The 26,370-nt window shown below is 52.8% G+C and overlaps 1 protein-coding gene across 5 annotated transcripts in view; it reads left to right on the top strand.

The window, feature by feature from the left end:
• Positions 1–26,370, top strand: part of Ppfia4 (PPFI scaffold protein A4) — a 47,516-nt gene that overhangs the window by 12,255 nt on the left and 8,891 nt on the right. For 3 of the 5 annotated variants that reach the window (XR_007231329.3, XR_007231328.3, XM_048430802.3), the window contains exons 3-24: positions 2,313–2,414; positions 2,726–2,890; positions 3,171–3,245; positions 3,472–3,561; positions 4,097–4,288; positions 4,583–4,729; positions 4,980–5,114; positions 6,792–6,875; positions 7,159–7,290; positions 8,254–8,345; positions 10,228–10,336; positions 11,824–12,035; positions 14,033–14,273; positions 14,637–14,672; positions 14,892–15,025; positions 15,301–15,464; positions 18,073–18,166; positions 18,623–18,704; positions 19,065–19,265; positions 19,658–19,720; positions 20,209–20,235; positions 21,900–22,075. Coding sequence is in view for 2 of the 5 variants with exons in the window: in XM_048430802.3 (XP_048286759.3) it covers positions 2,313–2,414; positions 2,726–2,890; positions 3,171–3,245; positions 3,472–3,561; positions 4,097–4,288; positions 4,583–4,729; positions 4,980–5,114; positions 6,792–6,875; positions 7,159–7,290; positions 8,254–8,345; positions 10,228–10,336; positions 11,824–12,035; positions 14,033–14,273; positions 14,637–14,672; positions 14,892–15,025; positions 15,301–15,464; positions 18,073–18,166; positions 18,623–18,704; positions 19,065–19,265; positions 19,658–19,720; positions 20,209–20,235; positions 21,900–22,075 (2,753 nt within the window). In the remaining 3 variants the exon portion in view is untranslated. The remainder of the gene's footprint in view (positions 1–2,312; positions 2,415–2,725; positions 2,891–3,170; positions 3,246–3,471; positions 3,562–4,096; positions 4,289–4,582; positions 4,730–4,979; positions 5,115–6,791; positions 6,876–7,158; positions 7,291–8,253; positions 8,346–10,227; positions 10,337–11,823; positions 12,036–14,032; positions 14,274–14,636; positions 14,673–14,891; positions 15,026–15,300; positions 15,465–18,072; positions 18,167–18,622; positions 18,705–19,064; positions 19,266–19,657; positions 19,721–20,208; positions 20,236–21,899; positions 22,076–26,370) is intronic. The other 2 variants (XR_007231330.3, XM_048430803.3) reach the window with 1 other exon arrangement.

Raw genomic sequence — 26,370 nt, forward strand, 5'->3', positions numbered from 1 at the left:
TCTGTAGAGATTATCTCAGCAGACTCTCACCGTGAAGCCGGTGCTGACAGCACTGTCGCTCCATTCTGCCAACGATGACACCGAAGCCTAGGGCGATCACTCCGTTGCACATTGCTCTGCAGGGAGTAAGTGGTGGCTTGAGGGTTGTGTACCCCCGGACCCCCAAGACCTTGTCTTGTTCTATTTTATTTCTACTTCACCACATGGGCTCTGGAAATCCAGGTTGCTTCCTGCTTAGTACCCATTGGGTGGATGTTCTGGGGTTGGGGTAGGGTGGGGATGCGTAGAGGCCGGAGACAGGAACATGAGTTATCTTACGGCTTGTGGGAGAAGGTGTGGTCTGCCAGGTCACCAGGTTCAGGGAGGGAGGCTGGGGTTTGTCTGTCAGTCTGTACAGTACTTACGTAGTCTGCTTGGCCACCCTGCCCTCTCCACCGCGTCTCAGGACAGAGGTGGGTTTGGATGCCTGGCACAGACCGCCCTGAGCCAGTGGGGGTGCTGCTTGAATTAGGGGAAGTGGCCTTGAGATGCCAGATAACCTAAGCCTTAGCTGTAGCTCCTTGCTCCAAATTCAGGGAGAACCAGGGCTGGGTCTGGATTTCTGAGGTTCCACTTAGGGGCCCAGAGTCTTGTATGGTTTCTCTCTAAGAATCTGGACCCTGCTGGAGAGGAGTGGTGGGCATGTGGGCCACTCCTACCTTGTCCATCACAAGCCCTGGGCATTATGTGCAAGGTTGCATAGCTAACTGTGGGAGAACTGAACTTGATTCCAGGTCTCCCCTGCCTTTTACAGTTGAAGCTTCCTAAGGGGAAGGGTCGTGCTTCTCATCACCTACCTACAGTGATTGACAAGGAGCTGATGGTTTTCAGGGAGGAATGCTTCCACTGGGGAGTCTGTGGAGCCCATGAGCAGGCTGAACCCTGCTCAGATAGCCTTTGGAAGTAGAGTGTGACCTCCTTAGGGGGTGGGAGAGGGTGAGCTGTGCAGGGGAGCCCTGGTCAGTGGAGGTGTGGCTCTTAGAAGTTCCGTTGGTGTTTGGAGACAGTAACTCACACAGGTGGGCTAGGTCTTAGAGTACACAGAAAAAGACAGGGAAGGAGGACAGCATTATAGCCCATTAGGGAAGGGATGGTATCATGAGGTGTGGACATGCCTTCAAGTCCTTCTCTAGGCGTGTGTGTGTGTGTGTGTGTGTGTGTGTGTGTGTATGTGTGTTTAAGCTGAGGGGCAATGCAGCATCAGGCCCCGGTCTCAGCTTCCAGATAATGAAACATTTAACTTCCCTGCACTTTGGCTGTGGCCTTGATAGAAAGGCAGTAATCAAGGAACAGGGTGAGAAGTCCTCAGTTTTTCCTGCTCTGCTCTTTGGTCCCTGGCCACTTCCTTCTGCAGCATTTTGCCTGGTCTGCAGGGATAAGGGGATACTGCTTTGAGAATTCATCCTGTGGTTATGAATCCTGGGGCTGCAGAGGAGGGGTGGGGCCCAGCCTCTACAGTATGTTTAGACTCTGTGGCCACAGTGAACAGCTACTCATCTGAGATTTTTTTTTTTTTGGCTGGTATGATGTCATCAAGCCAGTGGGATGTGGTGAGCCTGTAACTCCAAGGCCATGCACTCTTCCTTAGCTGCTTATCCTCATAGAAGAGCAGGGGTTGGGAGAGCTTCCCCTAGGCAGGGACCATTAGTATATGCCTTCAGATGCTGGACTATAAACCTGGCTGGACTGAACAGGGCTCCCAGAAGCCAGGACTGCATCACAGGGCTGCATGCCTGTGTGCTCTCAACCTGTTTGTTATACTGGCATCTGCAGCTTGCACAGTCCTGGGAAGGGGGTGGCAGAGAGCTTCCTGGGAAGCATGCACGTGTTAGCTTTATAACATCCTTCTTTCCTCTTTCTAACTCCTGTCAGCCTCTGTATGGGCCTCCTTCCGCCAGACACGCAGTGGCCCTGCCCTCCATGATTCCAAAGGAGCCGGCTACTGAGCTGCTGGAGGATTACAAAGACTGAGTGGGAGGGAGCGTGTAATCTGGTCACTGATGGCTGTAGAGGCAGGCCTTGCAGGGCCGACTTGGTGACTTAATCATTCCTGTGTGCAGTCCTGTTCACTGGAATCCTAATACGTGCTTCCCCTTGGGAAGCTCGCTCTAGCTGCAGCAAGCTTCCTGCCCTGCAACCGGGACAGGCTGGGATTTGAGGGACCTGTGCAGATAAAAGTAAGGGGCGAATGAGAAAAGCCTGTCATATATTTGAGTGTTCAGGGCACCAGTTGGAGGCGAATCCCAAGCACTGTGGGTTTTGGGGGCTTTCAGGAATTTGCCACTTTAACTCGGGAGCTAAGCATGTGTCGGGAGCAGCTTCTGGAGCGGGAGGAAGAGATATCTGAGCTGAAAGCAGAACGGAATAATACAAGGGTAAGTAAGGGGTGGCCTTGGGTGTGTGCGCGCTCTCACACACACACACCCTGACCAAACGCCTTGGCTAGATGGGTTCTGCCTCCCATCCTGGGGTCATGGGAAAACTGCTTAGTCCCCAGTACTGGGGTTTTATTTGTGGTTCCTGAGTCACGGCAGGGTTGAAGTTCCGGGGAAGAGGCCAGGGCAGCCCGGCTGGGGTCTGGTGTTCATTGAGGGCGTTGTACTTTGTGACTCTGTGGGCCCTGCTTTGTAGCTCCTGGGGCCCAAGTCCATTGTCTTTCCTCCTGCCCTCCCCTGCTCTCTGCCAGCTGCTTCTGGAACATCTGGAATGTCTGGTGTCCCGCCATGAGCGGTCGCTGCGGATGACGGTGGTAAAGCGCCAGGCTCAGTCCCCTTCGGGTGTCTCCAGTGAGGTGGAGGTGCTGAAGGCCCTTAAGTCACTATTTGAGCACCACAAGGCCCTGGATGAGAAGGTACCCGTCTGCTCTCCCCTTCTCCCAGTCTATCCAGGCTTCCCCGAGTCTCCTGTGCTCTTCCCTGGGATCTCCATACTTGATGTCAGGGAACTTGTCCCCAGCCCCAGGACCTCTCCTACCACTGACCTAGTTTCCAGTCCTACTAGGTTCTCTCTGGAGCCTTTGCTTCTCCACAGGCCCTCCGTGTTTTCCCATGCCCGACAGAGGCAGACCGAGCCTATGCTGCCCCAGCGTAAGTTCTGTAGGGCCAAGCTTTCTTCCTCCTTCCCCCGGGCAGGTGCGAGAACGGCTCCGGGCAGCTCTAGAGCGGGTCACCACCTTAGAGGAGCAGCTGGCAGGAGCTCACCAGCAGGTAAGCTGCCCGACTGGGTCTGCCCTGCAGCTCTGAGAAATCCGGCTGGCTGCCTACCCTCTCTGTTTCACTATGCTCCTCAGATCTCTGCCTGCTGTGGCTGGGCACTGGTAGCTGAAGCTAGGCCAGGCATGTCTTCCCAGGAGGTGTGGAATGTGCAGGAAGTCTCTTCTTTGACTTACTGGTTTTTTTGGGGGGGGGTGGTGGTGGTTGCTGTGTTTTCTAGGTGTCTGCCCTGCAGCAGGGGGCAGGAGTTCGAGATGGCGTGGCAGAAGAAGAAGGAGCCATGGAGCTGGGACCAAAACGCCTGTGGAAAGTGGGTAATGGGGTTGTTCAGAGGGAGCCTGTCGTCCCCAAGACAGGAATGGGAGGTTCTGCATGCCTGGGTTCAGTAGGATACTGCTTGAATTAGACTTGGGGCTCTTTGTGATATTCCCACTTCTCTTTCTCCTCCTCACTTCTTAGCAAAGTAATCTATAGATTTCCAGTTTAGTGCTAATGCATATGGTGCGCACGTCCACACCTCTTCCTTGTGTGTCAGCATCAGGCAGGGTTCCTTCTGTCTCCGAGCCCTTCTTCCCCTAATCTGTCCCTTCCTGGGTTACAAGAGGCAGAGCTAAAAGGAAAACCTAGAAGCTAGAGATAGCACAGAAAAGCAAGAGTGTTTGTCCTTTATCAGGAGCGAGCTTCTTGGTTCAGAGGGAAGAAAGTGTGGCTGGACCTGAGCTCCAAAGTGTGGACAGAGCTGTGACCTGTGGGCATGCGCTCCTTCCTCCCAGCCTCCCTGGGGTGGAGCAGGGTGGGGCGTGGGATTCTCTGGCTCCTTGACTGATGGGCCACTGTCCCTGGAGGATGACACTGGCCGCGTGGAAGAGCTACAAGGACTCCTGGAGAAGCAGAACTACGAGTTGAGCCAGGCCCGTGAGCGACTGGTCACCCTGAGTGCAACTGTGACGGAACTGGAGGAGGACCTGGGCACAGCCCGCCGAGACCTCATAAAGTCTGAGGAGCTGAGCAGCAAGCACCAGCGGGACCTCCGAGAGGTGGGCAAGGGCCCAGGCCTGCTCCCAGCAACTGCGTCTGGCTGGGTACAGGTGTTGGCACTCAGGAGGGTGTGAACAGAGGTCCAGGCAACAGCTGAGCAGGGTTAGGCGGAGCCCTTGGCAGGGTCCGGTGTGAGGAGGAAGATGGAAGGGTGGGGTCAAGGCCAGAAACTGAAAGCCCAGATCATGGCCCTTTCTGGGCTGTGGCCATCAGGTGCAGTCGGAGAGGTGCAGCAATGTGATGGGCAGAGAAAGATGGGTGACCTTCCTCCTCATACCCTCCGCTCTACCTAGGCTCTCGCTCAGAAGGAGGACATGGAAGAGCGGATCACCACACTGGAGAAGCGCTACTTGGCTGCTCAGCGAGAAGCCACATCTATCCATGACCTCAATGACAAACTAGAGAATGAGCTGGCTAACAAGGAGTCCCTGCACCGCCAGGTAACTCCACTAGATGGAGTGAAGTGACATTGTATCTGACCCTAGGGGTCCTGATGATCATGTGGAAACTCTTCCTTGGTGGCTAGGAGCCCCTGGGATTCTACAGGTCCACTTGGGAAAGAGGAAGTTTGGCACCTTGGACAGGAAAGAACCAAGATTCTTTTGGTGGCCACTTACTCCCTGCTGAGGCTGGGGTGGAGGAGGGGACCTGGCATTCTTTCTTGATTTGCTCTCCTCTCTGTACTACCAGTGTGAGGAGAAGGCCCGGCACCTGCAGGAGCTCTTGGAAGTGGCTGAACAGAAGCTACAGCAGACAATGCGTAAGGCAGAGACTCTGCCAGAGGTGGAAGCTGAGCTGGCTCAGAGGATTGCGGCCCTCACCAAGGCAAGTGGGCTAGGGGTTCAAGATCTTCTACCATCTCCTGTGCCTGAGGCTCTTATGGAGCCAGGCAGACTATGAGGAGAGTGGGAGGCATATCAGGCTGGGTCAGGCCAGGCCAGGGAGTTGCTCCCCAATGTGAGACATCATTAAACACATTACCTTGTGTCTCTCAGTTGGAAGACTAATCCTTGCCCTCAGTACCTCTCAAGGAAGAGTTCCCCCTCCTTTTTTTTTTTTTTTTTTTTTTGTGGGGGCGTTTTTTGAGACAGGGTTTCTCTGTGTAGCCCTGGCTGTCTTAGAACTCACTCTGTTCACCAGGCTGGCCTCAGACTCAGAGATCTGTTTTCCTCTGCCGCCTGAGTGCTGGGATTAAAGACGTGCGCCACCCCCACCTGGCTTAGGGCGAGTCCTTTAAGGAGGGACTGCTACATGGACACAGGACACTTTTATCATTGTCTGTACTCTTCCAGCTGATACATTTTTTGTTTGGGGTTATAGGATTTTCATCTGGGAAGATAAAACCCCAGAGGAGATACCATCAAAATTTGTGTATCCCTGAAGGGGCAGCAGGTAGAATTTTAGGCTGAGTGCATCTTTCTTTACCAAATTGAAACATTCTAGACATAGAGGCCATCTCTGGTTGCTTGAAAAGCTGTCGAATGAATTAAAGGTGGATATAATTCTAAGTAACGGAGAGGTAGCTTTCTGGAACAATAATCTCTGAGAGGTGTGCAGGCTAGAAACAGTGGGCTCTGGAAGAGAGGAGGAAATGCATGGACCTAGAGATATGGTATTGTAATCAAGGAATTTAGGAGTCCTAACTGGTGGGGAGCTTCTGGAGGAGGTGCTAATGTGTGACCTACGGTTAGCTACCTCCAAACCCTGGAGCCTGACCGAGAGCTTGATGCTTAGAGACTTCCAGTGTGGCAGACAGATGCCACAAAGACTGGACGTACAGCTTTGCTTACGGCCTTGACTGTGCCTCTGAAGACCCAGGGCCACGTCTGCTTCTGCTGCCGACTGGCTCTGTGATCTGAGAAAAGTTAACATCTCCCTAGCTGGGCCTCAGTTTCCTAACCTCTACGATGGTGGAGTTGGCTAGGTAGTCAGTGTGGTCTTTTCAGACCTAGAATGGGGCGCTAGATTTACATTACAGTAGAGGATGCTGTGTGTGGGATGCTGAGCAAAAACTGAGAAGAAGGGGCGGGCTGCCGTGATTAATTTGTTCAAGTGAGTCATAGCAGTAGAATTTTAAGGAAGGGTTTTCTGACTATAGGGATGCAAGGTTCTGGGAACCTTGTCAACAGACATGACAGGGTCTCCATCTCTGGGAATAATGGCCAGGAAGGGAGAAGCTTCCACCTGGGCTTGTTTAGGTAATAGCCATAGCGAGGCTAGCATTATGGCATGTTTCTTGTACTTCCACGTTTACCATGGATTATTCCTTTAGTCCTTGCGAGGGTCTGATGGGTGTACGTTTTAAGGTTAGCTCTGAGCAGGAAGGAGATGGGCAAAGGTGACAACGACCCTGCTCCAAGATGGCAGGATGGAGCTTGGTTTCTGTGGCACCTGAGACCCTGATCCCCAAGACTGCCTTGACACCAGGGCATGTGGCCTATGGGGCTTGAGCAGAAGGAACAAAGATCTCCAAGGTGGCTGGCTGACTGTCCCTGCACCTAGGCTGAGGAACGTCATGGCAACATTGAGGAACACCTGCGGCAGCTGGAAGGGCAGCTGGAAGAGAAGAACCAGGAGCTGGCAAGGGTGAGGGCACCAGTCAGTCATCTTGGCCTCCTCTGTCTCCAGGGCAGGATATGGGATGGTCTGTGGAGGAACACAGAAGAAGGGCCTGGCTAGGGAAAGAGCTTGCATGGGGCAAGAGGTGGCTCAGAGTTAGGGAGGAGCTGGCCGGAAGAACTGGAGAGTCCCAGAGGGCACATAAGGGGACAAGTGACAGGCATAGAACCTGGGTGGAAATGGATGGTTCTGGAGGAGGGTGGTGACAAAGTCTTGAGGTGGCCTAGCACAAGATGGGTGGGCTGCGCAGGTGCGTCAGCGGGAGAAGATGAACGAAGACCACAACAAGCGACTGTCAGATACCGTGGACCGTCTGCTCAGTGAGTCCAATGAGCGCCTGCAGCTCCACCTCAAGGAACGAATGGCTGCCCTGGAGGAGAAGGTGAGGAGGTTTGGGTACGCCGGGTGGACAGGGTGGGCATGGGGCTGTGGCTGCCTGAAAGGACCGAGTCAAGGTGGAGCCCAGTTGGCTAGAGGAGTAGGCTTGGGATGTGGCAGTGTGTGTGATGAGGGGGCAGGGCATATAAAGAACAGCAGTAAAGGCCACCTGGGCCACAGCTAGGGAGAGGAGGAGCATTTCCAGCTCAGGAAGGTCATGCTGTCCTGGAGAGGTGGGCTGGGAGAAGAAGAGACCTGAGAGCAAAGTCACTGGCCAGTCAGGGCTCCTGGTTCACAGCTGCTCTCCCTCAGAACACGTTGGTACTGGAGTTGGAGAGCTCCCAGCAGGACATAGAAGAACTGCACTACCACAGGGTACCTAGCTGCCGGCTAGCCCTGCCCGCATGGGAGGGTCCCAGGCACAGCGCCTGGTGTTTGCGCAGCTGCTCGATGCTGGCCTCTCTTAGTTCATGCACACATCATACCATCGCCCTCCACTGTTGCTCAACACAGTAGCTACTGACTGTGCATACGCTTTATCCATGCAGAGGCTGGAGAAACGGAGGCCATGGACACAGGCCACGGGGTTGGCTCTACTCTGGAAAGAGTCCTACATGCTGGGAGTTGCAGCCACTGGCCTTGGCAGTGCGTGTCACAAGAACCTTGTTCTCTCTGCTGCCCGGCTCCATTTGCCTTGCATTTGTCTGGCATTGAGGGGTCGACTGGCTGTAGAAGTCTTCTCTAGGCAGGGTCCGCTTCTGGCCTGGCCCCACGTCAATCTCCTGTCAGTCATGCCGCTTTTCTTTGTTGTCATCAGTGCCCTGGTGTGGGGCCCTTGGCTTTGGACTTTGCAGGGCATTCTTCTACTTTCCCCAACTCTAGTGCCCTCTTTGCCCCTCTCTGACTTCCACTCTTCCCTCTCTGCCCCTCCCTGGCCCTGTCCCCACCCTGGATCTGCCTGGCACAGGGCCGCCTGTCTGAAGAGATTGAGAAGCTGCGCCAAGAGGTGGACCAACTGAAGGGCCGAGGGGGGCCATTTGTGGATGGCATCCACTCCAGGTACTAGAGTGTGGGACTCAGTGCATGCTGGGTAATGGTCCTGGATGGACCTTGAGAAAGGATGGGACTCAGTGCATGCTGGGTTATGGTCCTGGATGGACCTTGAGAAAGGAGATTCCCTCACCAAAACACTCCCCAGGACCTCAGAGTCTTTCTTCTATTCAAGGTGGGACATTGGGGCTCAGAGCTCTTGGCCAGTCCTTCAGCTCATGTGGACACTTAGGAGGGGAGCACATGTCCTCCAGGGGGCGCTGAAAGGCAAGGAATGAATGGCACTGCTTTGCCGCTGTGGGAGTAGTGTGTGCTTCTGGGATCCTTGCCAGAGGGCACCCCCCTCTCCCCATCCCACAGGGCCCTCTGTAGAGTTTACTTCTCACTGGAGTTCTTGAGATACCATTTTTAGGATTGTTGTTTGAGAGCCGAGGACCACCCAAGTTCAAGTAGGAGCCAGCGGACAGAGAGACATCGGGGGGAGTGAAATGCTTCCTCTTGGAAGTCGAGATGCTGTGTTACTCCTGTGGCCATGGCATCCCTTTACCCAAAAGCATTGTAAGATGTGCTGAGTGAGGTTTGCAGCCATACTGTGTGAAGCGGTTGGCACTGAACTCAGTTCTCAGTTCAGCGATGTAGGCCGAGGAGCAAGATGACTGGATGCTGCTGCTGAATGTTCTTGGTTTGGCTGTCTCTGTAAATCAGAGGCTCTTAGACATGCTATTCCCTTCATCCGCGCTCTTGATGTGTCAAGGAAGTGGACATTAGCTATTAGGAAGGCAGCTAAGGGAAATATACATGTATGTGTGTGGATGGGTGGTGCTTTGGTGAGGGAAAAGGATACTGGACTGGAGGTGAGAGGCTCTGGAGGTCTGAGGTGGTAGACCATGTAAGTTCACCAGGAATTCTGCTCTTTTATCAGGAGGGGAATGAGGAGAAGGGAGTTGGGATTGTTCCAATTTCTCTTTTCCTGTTGGTTGACCAGATGGAGCAGGCTCTCAATGAATGAGAACTGACCCAGAGCTCACCAAGCCTTTGCTACTGCTTGCTTTCCTTGCTGACTAGGAATTCTTGGCTTTGTCCATAGAGTCACTGGACTCTTGACAGAACTGAGGTGGGGGAGCTGGGTAGGCGTTCCCTCTTCCCAGCTGCACAGTATGCATTGTAGGCGCCATTGCTTCTCTGTATTGGGCTCATTCAAGGCTTCTGAGCTGAGGAGACAGAGTGGAAGTGTCGTAGAGGGGCCTTCTAGATACGTCAAACATTGTCCCTGGGGCCCTAAAATCTTGTGCCTGGAATAGACAGGTGGGGTAGTCAGAATGGATTCTCTAGCCTGTACCTGTGATGTTGCTTCATGGTTTTCCAGGGCTTCCTGGGGATGCAAATGACACGTCTGGGTTGAATTTTATCCAGGTGTTCAGTTCAGATTGTCACGAGGCCTGGAGAGAGTTGCTAGAGAGAACACCGGAAGCGAAGACCCTCAGAGTTAAAAGGCCCCACGAGCTCATCTCTTTGGATTCCTTTTTGTCCCCCAGGCCAAGAGCCATCCTTCATGGTTGCTGTCACAAAACTTGAGGTCCTCCACTTGAAGGCTCCTCTGACAGGGAGCTCAACTTTTTGAAAGCATCCTAATCCACTTCTTGTCAGGAGATCCTGCTTATGCAGATGGACCACTGCTCCCGACAGCTTTTTCCCCCTGGGTCAATTTGATCCCTGAGCTCCAGGACGTAAGTGGAGCCTTGGGCTTCCATGGCAGCTCTTCTGATGTTTGAGACAGCTGTGTTCCAGGTTGCTTCTCTCCAAACTGGCCATTCCCCAGTCGTGGGGCCCTCTGAGTGTAAGCTGGGACTGTCAGTCTTCAGGGCTCATCTTTTCCCTCCTGCCACTCAAGGTCACACGTGGGCAGTGCATCAGACGTGCGATTCTCTCTGAGTGCAGCCGCACACGCACCCCCAGGTCTGCATCGGCGCTATACGGTGCTGAGGGAAGAGTCTGCCAAGGTAATGTGTGTGTGTGTGTGTGTCTCCCTGGGGAGTTTGGGGTTAGTTCGGCCGTGTGTCTGGCTCCAGTTACACAGACGACTGGCGTGTGGTGCAAAGCCTTGCCCGGCCTTTTCCCCTGTCAATGACAGCTGCAGCCTTGGGGTTGGGGCTCTTGTCAGCTGCAACAGCTGCCGCCCCCCCTTTCCTCAACCTCCTGGTGGGCGAGAGGTAGGGGTGGAAGACGGCCAGTGGTCCCTGAGGCCCCACTACAGCTTGTGTGCGTGTGCCTGGGTGTGCATTGTTCATTTCTGGTGACCAAGAGAGGGTTGCAGGGGTAAAATGGAATTAACAAGCTTCCTGGAACAAAAGCATGGCTTATGGTGGAAAGGAGGGAGTGATGATAGACTAGCTGGCCCTGGGGAATGGCACCTGAGAAGCAGCTGTCAGTTTCTGAGTTGCCCCAGGGAGATGGTGGGGGGGGATGAGGACAGTGAGAGAAGATAAGGAGCAGATGAGAGCCACTGCCCTCCAGTTGTTAATCCTCACATGTCCTGGGGTTCCAGGAGGCATGGATGGAGAAGGGGGAAACACTAATCTGATGGGGGTAGATTTATCTTCCTTCACCTTTGAGAATTACCTGGGCTTGAGTTTGGTGAGTAAGTGTATTAGCATACTTGGAAAACTGAGGCAAGAGGATTGTGAGCCAGTTGGGGCAACATGGCAAGTCCTCAGGAAGAAAGAAAAAGAAAGGAAGGAAGGAAGGAAGGAAGGAAGGAAGGAAAGAAGAAAGGGAGAAAGGGAGGTAGAATAAAGAAAAAGCAAGCAAGCAAACAGGCATGTAGGGAGACAGGCATGTAGGGAGGAGGCAGGCATGTAGGGTGGAGGCAGGCATGTAGGGAAGCAGACATGTAGGGAGGAGGCAGGCATGTAGGGAGGAGGCAGGCATGTAGGGAGGAGGCAGGCATGTAGGAGGCAGGCATGTAGGGAGGTAGGCATGTAGGGAGGAGGCAGACATGTAGGGAGGTAGGCATGTAGGGAGGAGGCAGGCATGTAGAGCGGCAGGCACGTAGGAGGCAGGCATGTAGGGAAGCAGACATGTAGGGAGGAGGCAGACATGTAGGAGGCAGGCATGTAGGGAGGAGGCAGGCATGTAGGGAGGAGGCAGGCATGTAGGGAGGAGGCAGGCATGTAGGAGGCAGGCATGTAGGAGGCAGGTGAGTCTGATCACAGTCCGAAGGCCTCTCCTTTTCTACCTCTCCTAACTCTTTACTTTGCTGTTTACAAGAACACAGCAGTCACCCAGGAGCTCTGTGCAAAGTAGGCAGTGATTAGAACATAGCCCCAAGGGGGACCCTGGGGTCCTGGATCAGAGAGACTGTATTCGAGCCCTTCTCCAGCCCATTTTTCAGCGGGCTTCCAGAGATGCTGATGCTGTGGGATGAAGGTAGCATGTCCCACTGCCTAGCTATTCAGGGATCTTATTGCTGCTCCTTTTGTTTGCTAAGGACTGGAAGGCATCACCACTGCCGGGGGTGTTGGCCACCACCACCACCCCTGCCTTTGACAGTGACCCTGAGATCTCTGATGTGGATGAGGATGAACCTGGGGGCTTGGTCGGCACTCAAGTTGATGTCGTCTCACCTGGTGGCCACTCTGATGCCCAGACCCTGGCCATGATGCTGCAGGAGCAGCTGGATGCCATCAACCAGGAGATCAGGTGGGGTGGGGGAAAGCTTGCAAGGTGCCTGGGAGGATGAGCCCTCTGTGTTGGGGCATACGGTTAAAGTATTGGCTTCTGTCCTATCTTACAGTTTAGGACCACAATCCTGGGATGCTTTGTGGGCATTAGACAAGGGTTTGGACTGATACTGATCCCAGAGGGGCAGGGCTACAGATGACTCTAGGTGACATCTCTCCTCTCCAGGCTGGGAGACGGCAGGACTTGGGAAGATAGAGCTGCCTGTGCTCCTGGTATTCAGTTCAACTGTGATGAAGTCAGCTAAGAGTGGGAGCTTCGTCAGTGTTATAGTCTGTTGACAAGAGTATAGTGACTTGCTCAAAGCCACACAAAAAGTGGCTGAGTCAGGATCCAAGCTCAGGTAGAAATGCCCCAGTGGCATGCGTTTCATCTCTAAAGAGATGTCAGATAGAAGCAGAGACAGGGAACGCTGCCGAAACCCTCACCTTCTCCTGCCCTTCTTAGTGAGCTTATTTATGGCACTGTCATGCAGTGAGGTAAAATTGACAGGCCGCTGAGGTCAGACTTCCAAATTTGAGGAGTCAGCATCAAGTCACACATGTTAAAACAAGACTCCAGTGTCACCTCTACAGAGTAAGCTGTAGGGCTAGCTGCCGTCCATCATCACAGCCATAGGGAGAGCTCCCGTTCATCATCACAGCCGTAGGGAGAGCTGCTGTCCATCATCACAGCCGTAGGGAGAGCTGCTGTCCATCATCACAGTCGTAGACATAGCTGCCGTCCATTATCACAGCCATAGGGAGAGCTCCCGTTCATCATCACGGTCGTAGGCATAGCTCCTGTCCATCATCACAGCCATAGGGATGGCTGCCGTCCATTATCACAGCTGTAGGGAGAGCTGCCGTCCATCATCACAGCCGTAGGGAGAGCTCCCGTTCATCATCACAGCCGTAGGGAGAGCTGCTGTCCATCATCATAGCCGTAGGGTGAGCTGCCGTCCATCATCACAGCCATAGGGAGAGCTCCCGTTCATCATCACAGCCGTAGGGAGAGCTGCTGTCCATCATCACAGTCGTAGACATAGCTGCCGTCCATCATCACAGCCGTAGGGAGAGCTCCTGTTCATCATCACAGCCGTAGGCATAGCTCCTGTCCATCATCACAGCCGTAGGGATGGCTGCCGTTCATCATCACAGCTGTAGGATTAGCTGCCGTCCATTATCACAGCCGTAGAGAGAGCTGCCGTCCAGCATCACAGCCGTAGACATAGCTCCCGTCCATCATCACAGCCATAGGGAGAGCTGTCCATCATCACAGCTGTAGGAATAGCTGTCCATCATCACAGCCGTAGGGAGAGCTCCCGTCCATCATCACAGCCGTAGGGATGGCTGCCATCCATCATCATAGCTGTAGGGTAGCTGCCGTTCATCATCACAACCATTTTCCCCCAAAATAAAGGGCATTTGAACGGCTACAGAGTGGGAGAGGCATCATCTTGGAGTAAGGACACATCCGCTCTTTGAAGCACAGCTGTCGTCTTCCCGTCAGTGTGCGTGAATGTGCACATACCCCTCTCTCTGTGTGCCCCTCAGGCACAACACACCATCTCCCTGTGTCTCTCATTCTCAGTGAAACAGAGGAAACATTGCTAGGGGCTGGCATCAGTTAAAAAAAAAAGCCCTGCTTGTGCACTCCTGACAAAGATGAGCCCAAATATGGCATCTGTTGAGAAGCTGAGATACAAGAGAGCAAAGCACCTGCTCAGGGTCACTCCTGTGGCCAGGGCAGGCCAGGGATTCCCACTGAGATGTTTTATAGTTCATTGACAAACATGCCTCTTCTGAGAAATGGCTTTTGTTCAGCTGGGAAGGTGGCTAGCCAGAGAGACCATGGAAACCTGGTGGTGCCTTAGGTTTTGCCCACCTTTGGTACTAGGGTGGTGAGTACAAGCACCTAGTGCCACCTCCTGCCTGGTCTTCTGGACTAATGGCCAGATCTGGTTTGCCGACCTGCAGGATGATCCAGGAGGAGAAAGAGTCCACTGAGCTTCGTGCTGAGGAGATTGAGACCCGTGTGACTAGCGGCAGCATGGAGGCCCTCAACCTGACACAGCTGCGCAAGCGCGGCTCTATCCCCACCTCCCTGACCGCCCTCTCCCTGGCCAGTGCATCTCCTCCACTCAGTGGCCGCTCCACACCCAAGCTCACCTCTCGAAGTGCTGCCCAGGATCTGGACCGAATGGGGGTCATGACCCTGGTGAGTCTGCACGGTGTTTGAGAGGCCTGCGAACCATAAGCCTGTGCCAGGGAGTTTACACGGGAGGTCTGGTCTGTCTCCATCACGCTGGCATGCTTTCCCCATGACATGACATATGAGGTCAGCAGCATGGCCTTCTGGGTAGGAAAGGGTTTGTAACATCTTCCCTGCTCCTTCCCTTGGATGATGACAGAAGGCTTAGAGCCATGCCCATTGTCCGGCTGCTCTCTTCCTCAAGAAAGCCATGATTTATCCTTCCAGGTGCTCTGTTCTGCTATGGTTCTTTTCCCAGGCTGGTGTGAGTCCCTGATTCCTCTGCTGTCACCTTAAGCAGGCTCACCCTCTTCTCTTTCTCTTTTTCAGCCCAGCGACCTAAGAAAACATAGGAGGAAGCTGCTGGTGAGTGCTTCCTGGCACCCAGGTACTAGAGGGTTACCAGCTCCCAGGCCCTTCTCTTTGGGCTTCCACCCCCAGCCCTGGGGTCTGAGTTTACCATGAGAGGCCACAGGGCCCCTCTGCTGCGTTCTCCGGTTCTCTGATCCTCTGCCTTGTCTGGGCTGGGTAGGCAGGCCCCCAGCTCTCTTCCTCTACCCCCTGACAACCCCACTGTCTGTTCAGTCGCCAGTGTCTCGGGAAGAGAACCGAGAGGATAAAGCCACCATAAAATGTGAGACTTCTCCTCCTTCCTCACCCAGGACGCTACGACTAGAGAAACTTGGCCACCCAGCCCTGAGTCAAGAAGAAGGCAAGAGGTAAGTGGGGCAGGCTGCAGATCCAGTCTCGGGCCCACAGCCTCTGAGGGGCTGCATCTCACCTGCCATAGGTGCTTGACTGCTTCATTTCTCTTTGGGACACCATCAAGGATGGATGTTCCCACATCTTCCTCGGTCGCCTGCTTTGGCCACACTCCCTCACCCCCACCCCAGCACTGATGCTCAACCCCTTCCCGAGCTCTAACTTCCACCTCTCTTGCTGTCATTGAAGTATATTTCTACTTATTCACCCCCTCCTGCCTGTCATCCTGTAGTGCCTTGGAGGGTCAGGACAGCAATCCCAGCAGCAGCAACAGCAGCCAGGACTCGCTGCACAAGGGTGCCAAGCGCAAGGGCATCAAGTCATCCATTGGCCGTCTGTTTGGGAAGAAGGAGAAGGGCAGGCTGATCCAGCTGAGTCGGGATGCCACAGGCCATGGTCTCTGCCCCCTTCCCAGCAGAGGGCTGGGTGGGCACTGGGGCATCAGCAGCGGAAGGATCTGCTTCTGTCCAGCCTTGTTTGCCTGTCTCTCAGGCTTGTGGATATGAACCAGACACCAACAACTTTTGACCGGAGAGACGGAGGTTTTCTTAGAGCTGTGTCATGCTGGACTGGGTTACCTCATGAGGTGGTGGGTTCCTGTGCCTAAAAGTGCCAGGCAGTGGCTGGTGGCCACTGACCTGGCATACCACAGTGGGGAGTCTGTATGGAGTCAATGTTGGCTCCCTGCAAATGCTTCCACTCTAGAACTTTCCTGCATTATATAGACCTGCAGGGCAACTGTCCTAACTCCTAAGACTTGGATCTTCATTAGAACTTGCTTCTAAGCACATCTGGTTTCCATAGGAGTCAGGATGAAATCTGCTTTGTTTGTTTATTTCATTACGAGGGATTGAATTTAGGGCCTCCCGCAGAGTAGGCAAGTGCTCTACCATTGGGCTATATCCTTTAGCCCTCTGTTTATTTTAAGACAAGGTTTCACTATGTTGTCCAAGCTGGCCTTGAAATTCACTGTGTAGTCCATACTAGCCTTAAACTTATGATCCTTCTGCTTAAGTTTCTCAGTGACTGGCTGGGATTATAGGCCTGAGCTACCAGGCTGGGCTTTATGTATTTGTTGTTGTTGCTGTTTATTTGCTTTGGTGTGTGTGTGTGTGTGTGTGTGTGTGTGTGTGTGAGGGTGTGAGGGTGTGAGATAGAGTCTTGCTATGTAGCCTTCATTGGCCTGGTACTTACTATGTAGCCCAGGGTGGCCTTAAACCCATGGTAATCCTCCTGCCTCTGCATCCTGAGTGCTGGGATTACGGGTTCTCAGGCCTAGTGGTGTTTTTCCTGGAGAAGGTGGTCGAGCAGGGGTGACTCTTCTGTTACCATATGGTGGTGCAAAGCTTCGGTCCTGCTTGGCGTGTGGGAGGCACACCCGAAACGTTTGCTTTTTCCTTTTCTTCTACTTCTTCTTTCCTTTCTTCCCTTTTCTCTCCCTCCTCTTCTTTCATCATTTCCCCAGCCATTGTTCACACAGTGAGTAATCCTAGCTCAGCACAGTACAAGGGATGGCACCATAGCTCTTCCAGGGGACTGGCAGTTGATAAAGAGGGGAAAACAAGGAGATTATTCCAAAACACTGTGATAGTAGAGATGGCCTAGGTGCTTCAGCACCCAGCAGTAGCTGTCTGTGGAGGATCTGGGATGATGACAGGTTTTATTCCCTGGGAACTCTTGAGCTGAGGCTTGTGGTTTTACAGAATTTAGCTAAGGTGAGAAGGGGATATTGCAAGAGGGTGCAGCTTGAGGAAGGGAAAGATGTGGGGAAGAGGCCTGTGTGTGCCACTGTCTTTTTTGAGTAGAGGTAGAGGAGGAAGAGGTGGAAAGATGGGAGCAGAGGAATGATGGCTAGCCCAGACCAGCTCCTGAGCCCGAGAAGAGAGTTCGAAGTCCCCCAGAGCAGTGGGAACAGTGATGAATCACTCGGGGGAGGGACTTGATCAGAAGGCCCTTTGGACCTAAGTGCATAATTAGACCTTCCCTGACTTCACCTCCCAGGGAAGGCGTGAATCAGAACACAGCTCTCTGAGTGAAGAGGAGGATTGGGGAGGGTGGGTGTTGCTGCTCGAGATGAGTCTCAGCCTGAAGCTAAGGCAAAGCGGGCAAGAAGGGCATGCGGAGCCAGCCTGAGGAAGTCTGCTTGGCGGCAGAGGCGCGGTGTGAGAAGCTGTGTGATTTCTTTCTCCCCGCACAGCACTGACACTTAAGTTTGTCAGTGTCTCAGAGTAGTTTCTACCCTCTCCACGACTGCTGCCGTGTGAACCAGAGTGGCCAGGCCTGCAGTGACATCAGTGACAATGCCCTTTCTCAGGAATTCTCCAGGGTTTCATCATGAATCTGGGAGACTGTCCATAGGAGAGAGTGACGAGTGTTCCCCTTTGTAGTTTGTACAAGTGGATGCACCTGGAGAAAGAGGCTGGTGTGCAAGAGCACACTCAGAGTGTGTGTGTGTGTGTGTGTGTGTGTGTGTGTGCAGTGAGTGCACGTAGAGCGAGACTGCTATGAAATAATGGGGACGTAGAGAGAGACGGAAAGGCAGAGGGAGACATACACACGGGAGGGTAGGGTGGAGAGAGGGAGAGAAAGAGGGGTGTGCAGTATGTATAGCCAGAGATTTTGCCCAGAAGTTTATCAAGTCAGGGTAGTTATTCCTAAAATCTTGTCCGTGTCTGTTCATATTTACTCATGGTGTGCTTCGCAGCCTGACTTAGAGAAGTCAGGGGCTCTGTCTAGGATTCTAGAGTAGAATAACTCTGGTCCATCCCTCTAGACAGCACTCCCTAGGGCTGAGGATCCCCAGGGGATAAACCAACTGGTGTCACTCTGAGGCTGCCTGTAGTGCAGAGACTTTGGGAGACAGCCCAGGGAATGAGTGGGGACCCTTCAGACTTGGTTGGGGTGCTCTGTGCCGAGGAGGCATCTGTTTTTGCTTCCCTGCTTTCTTGGTCAAGGCCGAGGCAGAAGCAAAATGGCTGTTGACGTGCCCATGTCTTCCTTTCAGTTCTGCTCACAGACTCCGAGCTCAGTCTTCAGGAACCACTGGTACCTGCCAAGCTTGGGACCCAGGCAGAGAAGGACCGGCGACTGAAAAAGAAGTAAGAGCCTCAGGCCACCTCAGGTGGCCCGGGCACCCAGCTGCTTTCCTTCCCATGTCTTGTCATAGATTGATCTCAGAGAGACAGAGCCCGGCAAGGCTTGGTCCATGCGGGCACATCTGAGCGACCCTGAGTTGAGAACAGGGTCTTAGGATGATCCTAGGGAACAGGAAGCAAGAGGGCTGTTGGAGAGTAATCTGGGACCCGTGGTTCTCTTCCAGGGCACATGGAGATGGCTAAGTCAGTGTGTGTGAGGTGTGAGAGCACTGTGGGCATGAAGGGTGTTCCTGCCCCACTTCGAAGTTTCAGATTGCTTCAGGCATAGAACAGAAGAATTCAAGGGTGGGGAGCTGGGGAAGTACGAATGCCAGCTCTTGGCCCAGCCTGGAGTGGTCCCCAGGAGTCAGCCTGGTTGAGAGAGAAAAAGACTAGTGAGCCTGTTGTTCCTCCCCCAAGACACCAGCTGCTTGAAGATGCTCGCCGAAAAGGAATGCCCTTTGCTCAATGGGATGGCCCCACGGTGGTCTCCTGGCTGGAGGTGAGCCTGGGCAGGGGAGATGCTCTGGGGTCTGGAGGGAAGACCGTGTGTGGTCTCCCTATCCCCACCCAAGTCTAGATGGTCCTCTCTGAGCTGAAGTCTCTTGTGTCTGCTCTTGGGGTTTGCTTTGCACCTTCGTTTGGTGGGATGAGGACTCCTGAGCAGCAGACATGATGTCCCCATACCTTTACCAGGGTGTTTCTCCCAGATAGACACGTACGTGCCATACCAAGAATAAGGGAACAGATTATAGATAGAGGCATCAGTCTTTCACAGGCAGACCGACTCTTCCATCAGGCTGCCCTAGGAGTAACCATCCTACTGATGCTGAGTTGCTCCCCTGTGCTCCCACGTCTGCAGCTCTGGGTAGGAATGCCTGCCTGGTACGTGGCGGCCTGCCGGGCCAATGTCAAGAGTGGTGCCATCATGTCCGCCCTGTCGGACACCGAGATCCAGCGGGAAATCGGCATCAGCAATGCCCTGCACCGGCTTAAGCTCCGCTTGGCCATCCAGGAGATGGTGTCACTGACTAGCCCCTCAGCCCCGCCTACCTCCAGGACCGTGAGTAGCCTCCTTCACCCTGAAATCTACAGAGGTCCTGACGGTGTTTGTACAGTCTCCCATTGGTCTCCAGGAAGAGGGAACATTGAACTCTGCCTTAACTTCTCATCTCCACAGAAGGCTCTCCCTGGTCTTCAGGAGAGTTGATTCTGGGGGCTCCCATGGGCCACCCCTAGGCTCCTTTGCACCCTGCCTGTCTGACAATAATTCCAGGTCTCTGGGTCACTTCTAGGATGGACTGGACTGCTTAGAACTGAACGTTGGGAAACTGGGAGCTTGACCCGTGGGTGGAGTCAGGGGAAGGGAGAGTTGTACCTGGGGCCATCTGCTGGGGAGCTTGGGGTGGGGGCAGGGCACATCCAGGACTAGGATGCTTTCTTTTTTGCCTGCAGTCTTCAGGGAATGTCTGGGTGACCCATGAAGAGATGGAAACTCTGGCAACATCTACCAAAACAGTGAGTCTGCCCCTTGGCCCAGGAACTAGTGACAGCCCTGAAGATTAAGTGAGGAATTGTGGGAAGCCGGAGGGGCTGGCAGAGACCTAGCGTCCCTGATTACACTGGAGACTCTGCTCCAGGGGTCATAAAACCTTGACAGCTTTGGGCTACAGGGGGCGCTACCCCATTATGGGCATGAGCCACAAGCTCCCTGTTCTTGGCTTGGTCCTTGGTGGAGTAGGAGGGAAGAATGGGAGTTTCTGGCATCTTGCTAACCCCCAGTCAAGCCTGGGAACTATGGAAGCATGATTTTGCCGCACCAATTTGTTACCCCCACCACAAGCATGCATGTATGTCCCAGCCTTCTCAGATGCCCCAACAAGCTCATCCTGGTCACCCATGAGCTACTGGGGCGTCTTTTCCCCTCTTTGGGGGGAGCCTGGGTGGAGGCTCCGGGTTTCTTGACTTTCGTGTCTCCCCTGACATGCGGCACTGGCTCCTGCTAGGACAGTGAGGAGGGCAGCTGGGCCCAGGTAAGACCCCTCCCTCCCTCACCAGAACCCCTCTCAGGTCAGGGCAGCATCCTTCCACCAAGCTCCCTGGACGGTCCAGCTGGCCGAGTCCAGTGTGTACATGTCTTCGTCACACGTGTAGGCCTGGGCAGAGTTTCTTCTTTTTGTCCCCAAACTCCATTTTCATTCCTTCTCTGCTTTCGTAGGGTGGCAGGTGAGGAGCAGTAGGGGACTGGGCCCCCAGCATGCCAGACACTTCACATTTTGACTCTCGCCTCATGAATGATGAGACTTAGATTCATACAGTCTTCTTCCATTCCTTATCCTGCCAAAGGGCACTCTGGCGAATGAACCTTTCATTCATCGTTCATCATTCATTCATTCATTCATTCATATGTGCTTACCTCATTAGATATTGAGTATCTATAAGATCAGGCTTTCTAAACTTTCTAAATGAGTGAAAGAATAACATCAATGAGCAGTTTAAATGGAATCTAAGGACAGTGTTAACGAACACAGGGACAGTCTGGAATAGTTGTTACCGTGATGGAGAGTGAGGCAGGGCAGCCTTGCTTGCACTCACTGGTCACACCGGTGACAGACAGCACACTCTCATGATACAGCACTAGAGGAATCAGAACTGTAAAGTTAAGGAAAAAATGTTGATCCTGATGGCTTTATAGAACTTGATAAATAACACACACACACACACACACACACACACACACACACACACACAAAGCTACTGTATTGTTTAGCAAATGTGTCCCCTGGGAAGTGTAAAAACCTTCCTCTTAGAGTAGAAGAATGGTGGAAAATAGAGTATAGCAGTCTTGTGTGGAGAAAGCAGTGGGGGCGGGGTCCAGGGAAAGGGCAGAGGCTGTACTAGTTCTGGACTTGGATGCTGACCACGGAGGTTTCTTCATTTGTGTGCTTGGTAAGAAACATATGTGGCACATTTTACACATATCAGTATGTAAAATTTCCTTTTAAAGTAGAACTTTTCAGTCTGAAAACGTCTAGCAGGTGAGGGAGAGGTGCTGGGAGGGTTGCTCTGAAAACTGAGCCTTTCTGAAGCTGAGTGGCCAAGGAGCCCGTTTGCTCTCAGCCAGAGGTAACGTCACGTAGGGCAGGCACCGTGGGACGAGTGGCCGTGAGAGTGGGAGCACCGACAAAGGGCCTGGAGGACTCCTGGAGTGCTGAGCAGGCCTTTGGGAAGCAAACCGACTGCTCAGGCTCAGGCTACTGCCCCTTGCTTTGTTTTCTGGCTTCGGCTAACGTTTAATCATTCCCTGGACTGTGGGGCTAGCCGTTCCCCAGAGCCAGGCTGTCATGCTTCTCAGGCCCACTGTAACCTGGCCTCTCTTCTGCCTCTGGGACTAGCTGGCATAAGGGAGGCATGCCGTCCACACACCACTACACATGCAGAGGTGGCAGGAAGGACTGTCTTCTACTCCATAGCAGTCGCTCCCTTCACTGGTGTAGACAGGTGATACCTGAGCAGAACTGGGTCATTTTGAGATCCTGAAACACTTCTATCGCTCCTCACCAATAGGCTGAAGTATTAATGAGTAGCATGCCCTTCCTCACGGGTGGAGGGGGATTAGGATTCTCCCAAATAGATACGCCACCTGCAACCTATCGGCACCGTCCAGCCCATGTCCTCTTCCTTCTCGTGTTCTCAGACCCTGGCCTATGGAGACATGAATCACGAATGGATTGGAAATGAATGGCTGCCCAGCCTGGGGCTCCCTCAGTACCGCAGTTACTTCATGGAGTGCCTGGTGGACGCACGCATGCTGGATCACCTCACCAAGAAGGACCTGCGGGTCCACCTCAAGATGGTGGACAGTTTTCATCGGTGAGCCAGGCCGGAGCTGGGGCTACCTCCTTGGTGTGGTATCTCCCCAAGCCCTGGGGCTCTGTCCTCAGAAATGGAGGGGCCCCTTGTCTCTTTCCAGGGTCCACTCTGGGTAGTAATAGGTTTCCCTGTTATAGAACGTTCCCATGTTCTTCTCTCATTCTGCGGTTTCTGAATTTGATCCTGTCCCTTTAAACCCATAGGGCACAAGTTGTTTTTCATTAGCATCATCTTTGAGAGTTTCCTCTGGACTCTGAATTTCCTTGCTTGTCTTTGGGTTTGCTGAATTCCCTGTGTTCACCAAGGAGCCTTACAGTGGCTCTGACACTGAGCTGAGGGACTGTATGTCTCTAGGTTCTAAGATACCCTGTCTAAAGCAACCGAGGGAAGGCAGGGCTTATTTTGGCTCTCGGTTGTGGGGTACAGTCCGTCATGATGGAGCAGTGAAGACGGCAGGAGCATGAGGCAGCTGGCCGCTCTGCTCCAGCAGTCAGGAAGAAGAGGGAGATGCACGCTGGTGCTCACTGGCTTTCTCCTTTATTTACCGTCTGGGACCCCAGCCCAGGGAAAGGTGCTACCCACTTTTAGGCAAAACTTCATATCTCAATTAACCCAATCAAGATAATCCCTCAAAGATATGCTAGAGGATAATCTAATCTAGTTAATTCCTCCCAGGGTCCTGGGGATCGTTTTTTTAGACAATTGCAGATACCCTTACATTGATAACCAGCATTGAGCATCTGTATTTTTTCCCCCTGCTGCTGTGATAAAAATACCTTGCCAAAACAACTTAGTGGAGAAAGGATTTATTTCGGGTTATAGTCCCGGACCATTGTGGTTGGAAGGACATGGCAGTAGGCAGGGGAAGCACGGCACAGGAGCAGGAAGCTGGCTGATCGGATCACGTTTGCACCCAGGAAGTAGAGAAAGAACAGTGAATGAGACCAGACTGTAAGCCTTCAAAAGCACCCCCATGACTTATTTTACCTACTGAGGCTTTACCTGAGAGTCCCGTGATGTTTCCAACAGCACTACCATCTGGAGACCAAGTGTGCAAACACACGAGGGACTGCACACTGTCACGGGGGCAATGGGCTCGTGACACGTTTGCATCACCGATGGGAGTCCCTCAGCTTCGTCTCCTTATGCAGAGTGTCATCTAATCCTTGTCTTTAGACCGAAAGATCTGTACAAACCTGTCACGGCAGAGGTTCTAAGCTGGTAGCCTGTGAGCAGAATTTGGCTTAGAGATACATTTTTATTTGGCCTACATGTTTTTTAAAAACCATGAATTTGGTTGACAATGTTTTGTTTTAACTTTTATTGTTTTTGTATATGGGTGGTTTACCTGCATGGATGTCTGTGAACCACATGTATGCCTATTGCCTGTGGAGGCCAGATGGGGACATCAGATCCTCTGGAACTGGTGTGAGTCACCGTGTGGGTGATGGGAATTGAACCAAGGTCTTCTGGAAGAGTGGCCAGTGCTCTTAACCACGGAGCCATTTCTCTGTTTTAACAGTAATTTCTATCTAGAAGTCTGGAATTCTGGTTTCTTTGGAAAGGTGGGAAGCTCCGTGGCCACACTGCCCCTCCTTCCCAGCTAGCTCATGAACAACAAGCAGTATGACAGCCTGCTCCCTCCCCGTCAGCACTGCAGAGTGAGGCTGGTGGGGACAGCTACATAAACTAGGGCTTTGCCTCAAGTAGAAAGTAAGATGGCAGGTGGCGCCCGGTGTTTGTGGCTTTTCAAGTTCCGTCAGGACTTTGTGGACGTCGTCCAGTTGACACACTGTAGAGATTTAAATCTGGACGGGATCTGGTTAACCTCCTCATGGATGAGGAAACCGAGGCCTAGGAAGGAGCAGTACCTTAGGGATGGTGATAGCGCACAGGCAGAACTAAGTCTGAGGACTCAGGTTCAGTCCTGCATGCACCCCTTAGCCTTTCTGACCCCACAGCGACTTGTGAGGGCTGCAGGGAAGCTAAGCTATGTCTTCTCTGCCCATCACCCCTCGCTGAAAGGGAGTCTTTTGTCTTTGCCTGGGTGGCTGCCAGGCCCAGCTGCACCTGTCTCCTCCTGTGTGATTGATAGGCAGGGAGATGTGCCGCTCCTCTGCCCGGCTGATGTGTGCCTGGACTGCTGGAGAAGGCCCTCCCATCTTAGCAGGAGAGCAGGAGCCCTCCCGCACGCAGCCCCACTGTGAGGAGCAGGGAGAAAGCCAGCCTGCTAGGAGCTATAGAGCAGCTCCGAGGCGTGCTTCGGGTTTCTGAGGTGTCACCACACTTTGCCTCTGCCATTTGCTCTGGGTCATTCTGCTCAACATTCCAATAGCACATTCTTTTTTTTTTTTTATTGGAGTTTGGGGACAAGCACTCAGTCTGCAGCTTATGCTGGCCTCAAACTCACAGCCCTCCTACCTCATCCTCTAGATATTGGGATTACAGCGTGAGCCCTTATGTCTGGCCTCAAAAGCATGTTCTTGGCTATTCCTTTGTTGAACCACTTGGGACTGAGCATAGGGTCTCCACACAGGCAGCCAGGCTTGCTAACACTGAGCTTTATCCCCAGCCCCTCCCCTCCTGCTTTTGAAACAGGGACCCATGTAACCCAGGATGGGTAAACTTTCTGTGTAGCCAAGAATGACCTTGAGTTTCTGATCCTCCTGCCTTGACTTCCACGCATAGGGATTATAGGCATGCCCCACTGTGCCTGGTGTCCCTATCCCTTTTTGTATTTCGAGACAGGTTCTCACTAAGTTGTCTGGTCTTAAACTCACTCTGTAATAACTCTTGAATTTGGGGTCCTCTTGCCTCAGCCTCCTGAATAGCTTGGATTACCGACTTGCACCACCAAATCATTTTTGGAGACGTTCATGTAAGTCATTATTTTTATGACAAGAAAGGGATGTTTACATCTTACTCTACCAACAGAGGCAGCAAATCAAGGAGAGGTTGTTTCTACCTACTTCCTTGGCCAGATCGGGCTGATGCCCTCATCTTTTGGCATCCCAGTCAGTGCTTCTCCTTGGACTGGGGTAGAATGTTGAGTATTGCTGTCTGGGTCGACCCCCACTTCACACATATATCACCTACCTATTTCTGCGTCCCTGAGATGTGTTGAGCCCTTCCATTCATGGTCACTTCTAATCCTCACCAAAGAGAGGTGGGACTCCATCTTACAGATGCCTGGTGCCCTTAGGGAGAATGTGGCAGAGCTGGCATTCCAACATGTCTTGACCTAACTTTAAGGACTTTATGATTTTGCTGTGTTGTCCGACAGCCTTGAAAACCACAGGAACTGTGTAAAGGTTTACAGTGAGACTTCATGTCAGGGGCGTAGCCCATCACAGATTGTGTGAGCTGATGCCTCTTGATAGCCACCCAGAACTTAAGACAGCAGCTTGCACCCTAAATACAGGCTGCCTAGAAATGTGTCTCTGAGCATAAGTGCTCCAGGCAGAAGAGCTTCAGGAGCAGGTCTGTATAATTTAATCTCAAAGCGGTAGGAGCTGGATGGGCCTTCTGTTCAGTTGCTCTGTGTAAAGGAAAACCAGAAAGGGGAAAGGATAAAGTAGTGGTCCAGCCAAGCTAGGACCCTTCATTTGTCCCAGTGTGAACGAGCTGCCCGTCACTGGAGGGGTTCCAGTGTTGCTCAGCCACTGCTGTGGAAGTGCTGTAGGGTGGATGAGTCCTAGATTCAGAGGAGCTCAGATGAAAGGCTGTGGGGTCCGTTCTAACCTAAGGTTCTTTGCCCGAGTTATTGTCCACTCACTGCTTATTGCGACTGCTGCTCCTTTGGTGCAGTTAGTAAGTTGTGTAAATTTGTCATTTCATCATTAAGCACTTATAGAGCACCTAGGATGCCCTAGAGATTTGTAACCAGTAAGTTAAACGGTCCCCTGTCCTCGGAAGTGTACATCTTGACTTAGTGAGACAAGATGGTTAAGAAGCTAGGAAAATAATTCGACCTCGTTAATGTGGGGTGGAGGTGGTGATGGTATAGTGTGAGTCTGCTTTAGGTGGCTACTGAGTTGGACTGAGCAGGAGATGTTTGAGGAAAGACTTAAAGGCGAAGAAAGAGCGAACTGTTTAGAAAACTGGGGGTTGGATGCTCTGGGGAGCAAGCAGTGCAAAGGCCCTGAGGCCCCCAGGCCTTGAAAGCCTGCTGTCTGAGGAGCAGCGTGGTGTCAGTGTGGCTGCAGCACAGACAACAGGTTGGACAGCTAAGGGAACACCTGTGGCATCTTGTGGGCCACTGAAAGGCCTAAGTGAACTAGCAATATTAAGGAGTA

This window comes from Myodes glareolus, chromosome 5 (genome assembly GCF_982192425.1).
Source record: "Myodes glareolus chromosome 5, mMyoGla1.1, whole genome shotgun sequence".
NCBI classification, from domain to species: Eukaryota; Metazoa; Chordata; class Mammalia; order Rodentia; family Cricetidae; genus Myodes; species Myodes glareolus.